This window comes from Drosophila navojoa, chromosome 4 (genome assembly GCF_054131105.1).
Source record: "Drosophila navojoa isolate 15081-1374.11 chromosome 4, UAZ_NAV_1.0, whole genome shotgun sequence".
NCBI classification, from domain to species: domain Eukaryota; kingdom Metazoa; phylum Arthropoda; class Insecta; order Diptera; family Drosophilidae; genus Drosophila; species Drosophila navojoa.
The window spans coordinates 21,753,598-21,766,370 of record NC_142892.1 but is presented as its reverse complement, the minus strand read 5'-3'; the positions used below and the strand labels follow the sequence as shown (position 1 = coordinate 21,766,370).

Here is a 12,773-nt window from a genome sequence, read left to right as displayed (position 1 = left end):
ATGCATAAATACAACGACCAGCTTTGACGACAGTCACCAGCGAGGACAATTTCCTGGCTGGCTGGCCAGGTGAGGCGTCTTCAGCGAAGCCTGTCTCTGTCGCTTCTCCGAGCTCCACCTGCGACTCCGCCTGCCGTTCCGCAGATATCGCCTGCGCTCATTTCCATGGCTCGCCGCCTCACTGGCTATGAACAAAAGGGAAAATTAAGCGAGTGCCGGCCGTAAAGCAGCAGGCGCCATCATAATAATATTCCACCAGAAGACATTGATGTCACTTGGCGACTGAAGCCTGAAGCAGGCAGGATGAAGGCTGAAGGCTGAAGGCTGAAGGATGCAGGATGTATTGGAACTGTGCACAGTTGTCTTTGGAGTGGCATCAGCATCGGCATCTTCATCGTCTGTGTCATTATCATTGCTTTATTTGAGCTTCAGCTGAAGCTGGCGCTGCTGTTGAAGATGAGGCTGCAGTTGGAGCTGTAACTGGAAGCTGGGAGCTTTATGTTTTCAATGCATACGCCTGACTGCCCGTTTTACTGCTCAGTTGAGAGCATTTCTAGTCGCATGTGTCCGTCTGTCCGTCTGTCTGGTTGAGCATGCGAATTCATCTTCGCATCTCTGCGCCGCCCTTTAGCGCAACATCGTTAGCAATGGTCTATTACGATTGCGTCTCCACAGAGTTGCACTCAATTGTTGCCGCTACATTCATTCACTTATTCATTCGCGATTGTGAGTGCTGCGAATTGTGTGTGCATCAAGCAAGAAAGTCAAATTTGCTCAGTCTGCAAATTTTCCACAAAACGACGAAGGCAACAAAGCTGTAAGCGCTGGAGTATACTTGGTGGAATCGAAGTAACTTCTTTTTGAATAGAAGTTAGAAGGTAAGAAATGGAATTACTTCAGGACTAAACATTGAAGATATCCATAATGTTTCTTATTAAAATATTTAAAAACAAATTTGAGTTGTATTACAGGACTAAACATTATTGATGATAATATATATTAATAAATATTTAACTTCATGATATATACATATGTATATGTATTACATATCTTATTATAGTAATAGAATAGAACTATAGTAATTATGTTTAGTCCTTTAATAAACCCATATGAATTCTTGTCATTTCCAAGAATTTCCTTAGTATATATTCTTTAATATCCATTATACAAATATTTAATGCAATTTCCTGCACTTCATTTAATGAATAACCATTTATGCTGTGATCAACTTCTTCTCATTGTTGTCTGTTGCATATTATTACGTTCCGTTTCCCACTTCCCACTTCCCACTTCCCCTTGGATTGGACCAATGCATCGCATCTGACTGTCGTCTGTCACATTGTCCACTTTGCTGGGGACTTGCTCAGCTGTCAGTTCAGCTTGGTTTCACCGCCTGTCACTTGGCTCGCCCCGTCGCCCACACTTGCACACGCCCACTCACTCACACACCCACACACATTCACATTACTCGTGCAATTGTGCATCTGCTCCCCGCTTAACACCTGACTGTTTCGTGCTAAGTGAAATGTTTCAATGTCTTGGTTTATGTATTTTACAATGAGGTCGTCAGCGACTCCTCCATTACGGCATCTACTGTTGCCTTCATCTACTTGCCAGGCGCCTGTCGTGCACTGAATTCTGTTTCACTTTTTTTTTTTTCGTCGCTCCAACTGACGGTGCCTGGCTCTCAGCTCCCAGCTCTCAGTTCTCCGTTCTCCGTTCTCGCTCCTCGGGTGCCAGTTCTCAGCCTGAGTCTTGCTCCGTGGCTGCAGTTGCTCGCCTTTTTACTTTACGGCTCCTTGCAGCCGGCTGTCGCATATCGTTTGGGCTGATTTAAATGTGTCATAACGACGACTCGCCCGTTTGCCCGGACGGTTGAGCATTGAAATTTTTGCACTTTTGCTCACGACAATGGCTGCCTGCTATTTTTATTTACTCTACCTATATATATGGTGGGGCCCTGCGGGGGAGGGGCAGGGAGCACTTACCTAGCGTAATTGCCTTTCGTGACGAACTGTCATAAATGCATTCAGCGATGAGTCTATCGCCGGGCATGGAATGCACAGACTGAGGCAAACGTCGAAAGTCCTGATAGGCCACATCTATATTGCTGTCGTGTGCAATTGGCGGAAGCTCCTCGGTTTGTCGTATCTGCAAAGTTAGTTTGCTCATTAGCATTGGCTCTGGCTTAGCTTCGCCCTCAATACCCAGCGGAAATCTGGGCAGCTCGCAGGATGCAGACTACAGACTACGGAGTGCAGAGTGCAGAGTGCGGGACATTCTAGTCACTCACCTGACGCAGCTTAACCTCCTTGCCGATTTGATGTGTGCGCATCATGACCGCAAAAATGTTGATGCCCTGCGCGGGAAAGGCGTAGCCGGTGCAGTCCTCAATGCACTGGCCCTCGGATATCACGCGCTTCTGTCCCGGCGGAATAATGTGGCGCCAGTTGGCATCCATGCCTGCAAATGTTGAGAGAGCGTGTGTTGAATTCTTTTAATTAACGCTTTAGAGTGGCGCAAAGCGCGCTTTATCAAAGCCACGACATGCACATTTCCCCACACACATACACACACACACACATACACTAGCACACACACATAGATGGCAGACAGAGCAGCGCCAAGCACTCAACTTACTTAGCTTTGAACGCTGATTTTTTAATTCGATTTGGAGGGAAACGTGTAATTACATTTTAATTGCTGCTTTTGATGTTTGTTAACAACTTTGTCAGTGCAGCAACGCAGACAAAACCGCCAAATGACAGCAGCACCACTCACAGAGAGAGAGAGAGTGAGATAGAGAGAGTGGGAGATTGAGAAAGCGAGGCTGCATCCGTATCAATTAGGAATCTTTCTAGTCTTTTATCAATTTTCGGTAATCGAATTATGTGTGTGAATGAGTTTCACTCTGTCTCGCTATCTTTCTCTCTCTCTCTCTCTCTCTTTCTGTCTCTCTTTCACTCTCGGTTTGCCTTAACTGAATTAGTTATGCGCGATATCCATTAGTTAAATGTTGCGAAATATTGCTCATACGACGCGCTGCACGGCTCGGAGCTAGCCTCCTCGACTCGACTCGACTCGACTCGACTCGGCTCGACTTGGCTACGCAATTAGGGCCGCGTGTCGCGCGTCATGTTGAAAAAATATTTGAAATTCATGTGTGCTACATATTTTTATATACCACTGTTTGGCATTTCAATTGCTCATGTATGTGTGCGTGTGTGTGAGTGTGTTGCTGTGAGTATGCCAATCAAATTACCCGCGTCAAATGCTTGGCATTGCTTGTGAAAAGAGAAAAAACCCTTTCTCTCCCGTACCCCATGCCCCGTGCCCTATGGCCCGGTCGGCAATTGATTTTTATTGTGAATCCGCATGGGCGTCTGTTTTTTAAAGCCCTTTTACGGTAAAGGAATTGCAGGAGTTTATTTATAGCTTAGTCATGCTCGGTTAGCAACATTCCATATACGGCGAGCGCTGCGAGTGACATCGAGTTGATTGCATTTCTGTAATACTCGCAGCGCCAAGTCACAGAACTGCAATGCAATTTTAATGGCGCACAAGTCACATTTTGTTCTCGTTCAGGATTTGTGGTGCGATTTGTTGCGAGTGTTGCATAACGAAATATGACTGATAAAACTGCGAATCAACTCGCGCCCAGCATTGTGAATTATTTATTGAGCAGCCACTGAATGACTAAGCAAATGGCATTGGTTGAAAAATAACTGAAATATTATTTATATTTTATAAAGATATAGATAGATACAAATTGGAATGCATAAAGCAAAGCAAACTCTATGATTCAGCTAGAGATTTTAGTGGAATGTAGGAAATTCCTGGAGGTGGACCTATGTACTACGACAAGCTAATCCAAGCGAAGTCTCAACTATGAACAAAGATTGCACATATTGTCTGGATTGCAGTCGAATACGGACAGCCTTTCCTATATGATACCATTTAAATATCTAAACAATTAAAATTTGAGAATTTCTCAATTAAGTTTGGCTTTATAAAAAAATTTTTATTTTTCGGTTTCATTTGGCATTATGCAAACATTATTTCAATTTACGATTTCGCGCATATATCTGTATATATATTTCAATTACAGTTCTGCTGGGCGTATCTGGCATTAAACTAAATAAAATCCATTTTAATTTGAGGCTCAGCGCTGGCAGCGACAGCTTGCATAACAATCGCTGTTTAGCCGGCGGCGAGTCGCACAGATCCCCATTAAATTAGCCAAATATTTAGCATTAAATATTTCGCAACTGCGGCAAACGCGCTTTAGTTAAACTATCTCGCAGCTAGGGCAATGGGCCTGGCTGAAAGGCCAATCAAATTGTCACGAGTAAAACAGAAAAATGGAAATAAAAGGGAAAATGTTGACCCGAATAGCCCCGAATCGAGATTGAGTTTTGCAGCAGGTGCGACAGGTGCGACGCGAATCGCCATTTAAAATAATTAGAAATGTTGCTGCTGATTTTTTGATACGGCCTGCGTTTCGAATTGCTATCGCTGTCAGCGTGGCGTGGGGCAACGTCAATCGAAATGACCAAAAATCAAACCACGGCCACGCCCACTGTCCGTATGTTAAATATCGATTTGAAAAATGTGCATTTATGAATTGTGTTGTGCTTGACGGCCAACTCAAATAGAAATCGAAATAGATATGCAGCCGAATAGACCGCACTATAAGCCCTCGACATTCACAGCCCACGCCCCCAACCCAACCCCCAGGCCAAACAGCAGAGCCAAGCTGAAAATCAAACTCTCGCTCGTTGCGTCGCTTTGGCCAATATTGAATTTGATTTAATGAATGGAAATTGGCAAAAAGCATCCAAAGAACGAGCGAGAGTGGACAGTAGAGTCAGATAGATAGATAGAAAGAGAGAGAGGGAGAAGGAGAGAGAGGGAGTGACAAACGCTGACTGTAATTTATGTTGCAAAGTGTTATTGAAATCTCTGTCACAGTTGATTTTCATAAACATTTCCAAAGCTCGCTTTTTGGAACCAAATGTTTTATGACTGCACTTGAACAAGAGCAGAGCAAAAAGAGAGAAAGAAAAAAGTGGGCTAATTAATGCTTTAGATGCAGTAATTAAATTACGAATGGCACAATCGCCATTCTTTCGTGATACTCGCACTGTCAATTGGCCGAGAGTTGTCCACGACTTTAATTCACAAAATTTGATAAATGCGCATGAATTGCATTTTGGAATTAAATTGATGACGATTCCACCCAGTGGACGCGCTGCGCACAGCACATTGATTGATTTCATTTCGTGACATTTTATAAAGTGACCAACAGCAGATGAAATGGGACAGGACTCGCTTTGGCTGCTCGTTCCACAGGCCCTCAATTTAGAATACGTATTCGTAATTGAAAATTGAATTGAAAATAACGAGATGAACTAGAAAATTCCGATATGGATACGATTTACATTGAATTGCAGAAATGATCTGTTTGATTGCTAGATATTGCCAATGCGTAATAAATAAAATTAAGCACTTTTATTTTCTTCAATACATATATAGAAGCTAAGGAACTTTCTGGCAGATTCCTCAAAATATTTTGTATGGAATTTTTAAAGGAATTTTCTGTTCATTTTCATCAATTTATTCATGTTAATTTTTATTTTTTGTTTCTTTAAGCTTTTCGGTTATAAGCCCCAGTGGGCTTAACAGGCTCGTAGGCTCTCTGATAAGCTCCAATCGCGCTCTCCTTGCGCCATCTCCAAGGTGCCATAAAAAATTCGCCAAGCCGCAGCAACATTAATCAAAGCGGCGTTGCATACACCAGGGCGCTATATCAATAACCAATTAAATTGAAATTAAATTTCGCCACACGGACGACAGAGACACACAGGGCGAGAGGGCGAGAGGGAGAGCGGGAGAAAGCAAGGCCCAGCGGAGAGACCCACAGATCTATGGGCAGACAGTCAGAGTCCTGCAGCAGCAGGAAGCGTAGCAATTTCACAGCTACTTACGCGTGCTGCGTCGAGCAGCTTTGCCACATACCTCGGCCCCCAGCCCCAGCCACCCTTCCATACTCCTACTCCTAGAGTCAACGTAATTCAATTTATAGCGTGCCAGCAAAATGTATCGAATATATATATGTATATACATATATTTATATATATGTATATTGCTTAATTTTTATATAGATGCAGGTATGTATTTTTTATTTATTGACTGGCGTGTTGTGGTATGCGTTAAATTTCAATTAAATATTTCAATCGCATTGCCAGCTGCTCGAAGAGCTGCAGAGCAAAGCCCACTCGAGCATAACCAGGAAGTTCTAAGGCTAGCTGCATGACGTGGCATACATATACATATATGTATGTATATACATATATATTTATATACCTTTTTTTGTATTTTCAGCTATTTTTTATTTTAGTTGATTCGCTTAGAAATTGCAGCGTATCAGAATGTATTAATCTACTTCTGCTACTTTTGTGCCGTAATGCTCCGGAAGTTTTGGCAACACCTACTCAAAAAGCATCGACGAGAACGTGCGCTGGTTGAAGTGTGAGTAGCTTGGAGCCCTATACCTTCATCCTGTATGGCTTATTCTCTTACTTCCTATTCACTTACACACACACACACACACACACACACACACAGACTGAGGGAGTCCCAACTGTGTTTGGCCATGTCTCTGTGCGGTTGTAACAAAGTTATATTGGTTTGCGTGACTATGAACAAAAGTAAAATAACAATTACAACAACAACTACAACAACAACAACAGCGACCACATTGGCCCGCCCACTCCGGCTGGTGGCCACAAGCAAATAGAAAAACCAAACGAAGCAACCAAAAGCCGAACAACAAGAAATAGATGCAGTAGAGGGAGTTAAAGCACAATAAAAAAGAAAGACAGAGAGAGAGAGAGAGAGAGAGAGAGAGAGAGAGCAAAAAAATAGAAAACAAATTGTAAAGTGAAATTAGTATTTTAGTTATCCTGTGCGCAGGCACAGTCATACACACACACATACATACATACATGGGGATGGGGAAAACCTGAAAATTTGTTGAGCTTGCCTAGCGGGGGGGTTGGTGGTGGTTCAGGTGTACTAAGTCAGCGGGAAATGTACTCAAAAAGCGCTTAAGCTAGGCGAGCACACGAATATTCTTGTTGTGGCTTATGCGGCGAGGGCTGCTTGAAAACTTTCTCTGAATATTGGCAATCTGAGACATACGTAAAGTGTAATTGCTTGTAGTCTAAATAATTGTATTGGCGATTGATTGACTGACCGATTGACGAACCTACGGAGAGCATATAGAGCATGACTTTCCCATGATTGACTGGCTGATTGCTTGCTGACTGAGCGAATTGACTGACAGAGTTTAACAATTGAATGATTGACTTCAATCACCTAAGATTGATTTACTCAATGACAAACTAATTGATTGATAACTGTCCGCTGATTGACTGCTACTCTATAAATGGTTATCTAAGAGATTGACAGACTCATAAGCTGACTGATTGACTGACTGACGTGCATATATGGAATAAGGCGAAGAAACCACTTTGACGACTTATAGCTGATTGATTGATTAGCTGTTCTACAGATGGACTGAGTATTGCAGATTATCGGACAATAAATATATAGGCGATTGACTGAGAGACCGATAGGCTGACTTTCCGATTGTATGATTGACTGACTTCTGAAATAATAAGTGATTGATGACTGACTCTACGCTGACGTATTCCTGATTGAATAGGATTGGCTGAATGAGTGTCTAATTTGATTGAATTAATGAGCGACTGATTGTGTGAGCTCTCCAATTGATTGATAATAACCATAATTTTAAATAATAATACTATAGAAAATTAGATCATAGATAAAGTGGGCGAGTCAGCATAACTAAATGTGTGAGAATCGCCCATAAAAACAAATTGAGGCACTCGAGGACTAGATCAAATAAATTATAGACTCTATCACGGGCTTCTTTGGAATACCGAAACTCAATTCCTAATAATTATACTTCACTAACTATATAATATTAAATTAGCCCTCGTGGCTGCCGCATGTCATTACAAATATTCAAACTAAATTTAATTGACGTATTTTCAACCCTCAGGCTCAGTTAAATTTATAATAATACGATTATTGAATGCTACAAAGTTTTAGATGGTCATTATTAATTTATTTATGCGCCTTCTGCGTGCACTGTGCGCCATTTAATAATAAATTATTCAATAAAAAAGAGAAATACACACATACAAATACCGTTGTTTGGTCTGCTCTGCAACCTCCGAGGCGCACTTGATAAGCAATTAAAAATATATTTCTATTGTACAAAATCGTGAAAGCAGTCTGGCCCGATAGACAATGCACGAGGCTGTTGTTTCAACTGTTCCGCCAGGACTTACCTTTACCCACAACACAGACAGACACACATACACACACACACATACATACACTTACTCACTCCCTACTATTTTTATGTATGGACACAAAACTCATAAGCTTTTGTTTTACTTGCCACCAATGTGGTTGGCAGTGCTGGAGCCCCCAGCTTCCGATGGAGCAACTCCCAGGGTCGTTTTTTGGACTCGGCAATCTCATAAATTGCATGACATGAGTTGCATATATGAAAGCTCGGATCGCATCGCATCGCATCGCATCCCATCACATCGCATAAAATTTATACACACAGCAGCAGGCACTGCAGTCATGCACACACACACACACACACACACACTTATATGTATATATACGTATATCTAGTATGTACCCAAGCCAAAACTTACCGATTGACAAAATGCCAGCGTCATTTGGTCGCAGCACGTGCGTAAAGTAGATTTTCAAACCAGAATTATCCGCCATTTGTCTGGCATGCAGTTGGGCAAAGTCCGGCTTCAAATTGTTGTAATGGGTCTCCATTAAATAATATTTGGCCTGTCGCGACTCAATCGGGTAGCCCGCTTCGTGTGGATACGTAAATCCCTGCAAAACACAAACGCAAACAAATGAAACAAAAGCCCTCGCCAAAAATAGGAAAAGGGCTCAGTCGAGTCGAGTTTAACCAACTGCGCAATACACTCTACGAATGCTGATGATAAATTTATGGAGGCTTGAAATAATCTCTGATATAGAATCTCTAATATTACATCCATATCTTTCTATACCTTTCATAATACTGATATACCCGACTTCACTTGGAGGCAGTGCATATAAAAAAGCAGATACGACTGTTGTTTGTAATATACATATTTATACACGTCGGTCTGTATATATATGTATAAGCACACGTATTTATATACACTACGGCTGGCAAATAAAGGACGGAAGCTGATGCCATGGTCATGTGCAATTTAAATGCGCAGCAGCAGGAGCCCCAAAGCCTTGCCTCGGACCCAGTCACCACGCAAGCCGTTGCCATTCAATTGCATTGCAATGCAGTAGCGCCCCCTGGCGGCAGCACATGGCACTGCATTATGGCAGCGATCCTGTGATGAAATTATGAAAAGCATGGCAAAAAGGTTCCGAAAGTGCAGAAGGCCAAGCCATTTCTTTTTTCGTGAATATACACTGACAGAAGTCGAGCTCGAGTAGCTAGCGAATGCACTTGGTGGGAAGATGTAACTGACTCTGAGATTGAATTGATAATGAAACAGAGAAGGATCCTTAGCGTTGATTACTCTATTAAAGATCTACGAATAATATTGAAGACTGTGAAAGAGACTGAATTGGAGAAGGAGACTTATTAATTTATTAGACTAGATTACTTTTATTCTATTCTATTCCATCTCTTACAGAGATTCCATTTAAGGGTATTTAAAATTTCGTATTCCGCTGCAGAAGCTAACTTGTATTTTGTGTTGAAAGGAAGCATTTGCGAAGGTTAAATGAATATTGCATGGTTATGGTTCTGACACTGATGGCCATGGGGATGAGAAAGTTCAGCTGAGTTGAGTTGAGCTGAGTTGAGTGCAGTTGAATCAGATGCTTACCTCGCTGCCCCGCGACCAGGAGGCAACAATGGCATTGCATGCCAGCGGTATGGAGCGGGCGCCCATGCACTGTCTGCCCTGCTCGCGTGCCAGCTCCTCCAGCTCCGAGTGCGCCCCCTGGCACTCGTGGAGCGTTATGTGCTGCAAGTAGTGCACGCTGGACGATGAATCATAAATCGGCTCGTACTGTCGGTCCCATGAAAAGAAAATGAGCGCCAGCCAGAGACAATCCGGGCAGAAGGAGAGCGTTGCAGAGCGTTGGAGATACAGAGATAAATAAATTTTTAATATTTCAATTTGGTTATGCCGAGGCGAAAAAAAAAGAAAAACGAAACAGTGGAGAAAAGAAAATGGATACCGAATGCAGCAGACTGCACTTGGCCTCAATTATGAATTGTATATAAGCATTAACGTTTAGTCATGGCCACGGGCTGCGCCTTACCCGAATGAGATGATGCTTGCGATTGATATCCTCCAGCTTGAACATTTTGCACCAGAAGAGCGGCGTATCGCCGGCGGGCAGCTCCACGTCCTCATTACGCAGCTCCAGCACACGAACGCGCTCGTCGTGCGGCGATGGCAGCTGCAGCTGGGCGCGCTGCATCAGCACCATTGGCCGATACGGACGGAAGGCTCGCTCCGGATCGGGCAGGGTGCCCGGGCGCACTGAGCCGTGCGGTGGATCCTGTGCGTGATACATGTAGAGCAAGCGCATCGTGTCGTTCTGGAAAAAAACACAACAGCAAAAGACGAAAAAATATAGTCAAGGATAATGGAGAGTTGAAAAATGTGTAAAAAATTAGTGGCAAGCCGTAGGAAAGAGAGAGAGAGAGACCGTGTGTGTGTGCACAAAATGGCGTTATAATAGCAGCCCGTGCAACAGCGGCCAACAAACCCATCAGCCAGCCGACAGCCATCAGGCATCCGCTTGGAGCCGGACAACAACAGCGGCAATAATGTCCTTGCTGACGTGTACACGGATGGACTGTCTGGAGCTGCAGCTGCAGGGGGAGCTGGCCGTCATGTGAGGGCAAATTAAGTAAAAGTAAAAAAGGTGCGCACGAGCTGAGCAGTGGAAGGAAACGGAAGTCGCCTTGCGGCCATGGCCAGCTGGGCAGCAGGTGTTGTTTGGTCAGCTGCAGTTCGCTCTGCTCAACCTGGAGTGCTGCAAGTAAGGACTTCGTGCTGTAGCGTCCGGTGGCGCAACAGACCACTGAAACGACGCGACGTGGCGCCCTGCCTTAATTAATGGATGTCAGCCAGTACAAGTTTTAAACTCTTTGATAAGGTCTAAGTGCTCCCAACAAAGATCACACATGTTCGAGCCACTTAGAATGCATGTTGCACACGAGTACTGAGCTTTATAAACAAAAAAAAAAAAATAACAAGAGAAACAAGTAAGTTCTAGTCGAGACTACGCGACTACGAGATCCCCTGAACCTTTCGAGGATTTGATATTATTGCAATAATGCATTCGCTTCTTTTCTGCTTGTACATAAATCGAAATTGTGTAAAATACACAAAAATCTATATTTAAAGGCTGATGTCTCTCGCTCTAAGGATGCGGGAGCTATAATTTCATAGCTGATTTTTGATAATCGATTATAAAAAAACGTGAGTAGTTATCGATTTTTGGAAACATATTCGATATGCGCGTGCTATATATGGACTTACTAAGGCATATTTCGAGTATCTAGCTCTTATATCTTCTGAGATCGACGCGTTCATGCTTAGGACAGGAGGGCTAAATTAATTCAGCTGATCGTCGAGAAGATCAAGAATATAAATATATACGTTATGAGGTCTGCCACACCTCCTTCTGGGTGTTTCATACATTTCAACGAATCATTCCTCGATTTGAAACTCTGGAATCTCTTTTTCATTTATCAATCTATTTATTCGGCCGACTCTAACAAAGTTCAGCAAAAGGCAACTGCAAGATTCTGCCAGATTTCTAATCCTTTATAATGCTCATCTGCTCCAATTACATTTAATAGCAGCTCAAATACATATGCAGCTTGCATTCCGAGCAGAACTCGAGGTAAATGAATAAAAATTCACTTAGGTTAATTGCTTGACCTCTGCGATTTCAGCGTTGCCAAACTTCACAAGGAAATCGCCTCGATTCTCAATTCTGCTCGTTGCAGACTGTACTTAAGCATTCACCGAAATTGTGCAGTTGGAATCTCTTGTAATTTCTCATTCATTTTACCCACACTCACACACGCACACACTCACACACACACACACACTCACACATGCAGGACAACGAACATCCTTACATCTTGGCTTCAGTTTACACGTCTGGTGTCGGACTCAGATATATAACTAGATACATACATATGTATATCAAGAGTTCGTTATTTTCTACTATGTTTTTCTGCCATTTCTTTTGTGCTCTGTGTGTGAGTGAGTGTGTGTGTGTGTGTGTGTGTGTGTGTGTATGTTGAGCATGTATATTTCATTTGCCACGTAGTTTTAATTGGTAAACCCAAATTAAAGCTTTCATTAAAGAATCACAACACGACGGACGTCGCGTCGAGCCAAAATGTGCCCGTGAGCGGGAAATATACCTCATTGCTGCCCTCTCCTGGCGCCTGCCCCGTGCTCTCCTCTGGCCCAACGACTGTTTGTACTTGACTCGTGTGCCTCGGGGGCTTTTGGAAGCCAACAGTCAGCTGTCATTGTGTGCATGTCATGTGCACGTGTATGTACATACATACATACATATATATATATATGTATGTATGTAGATACATGTGTATGTCTGAAGCGACACAACAACAACAACAATAACAATAACAACAC

General features: G+C 42.9%; 1 protein-coding gene across 1 annotated transcript in view; it reads right to left on the bottom strand.

Annotated features, from left to right (window-relative positions):
• Window positions 1-12,773, bottom strand: part of olf413 (DBH like monooxygenase olf413) — a 144,858-nt gene that overhangs the window by 17,627 nt on the left and 114,458 nt on the right. Inside the window, exons 4-8 of the mRNA XM_018102291.3 lie at window positions 10,408-10,689; window positions 9,966-10,151; window positions 8,763-8,958; window positions 2,294-2,463; window positions 1,989-2,151 (exon numbers count right to left, since the gene is read on the bottom strand). Of these exons, the coding sequence (XP_017957780.1) occupies window positions 1,989-2,151; window positions 2,294-2,463; window positions 8,763-8,958; window positions 9,966-10,151; window positions 10,408-10,689 (997 nt within the window). The remainder of the gene's footprint in view (window positions 1-1,988; window positions 2,152-2,293; window positions 2,464-8,762; window positions 8,959-9,965; window positions 10,152-10,407; window positions 10,690-12,773) is intronic.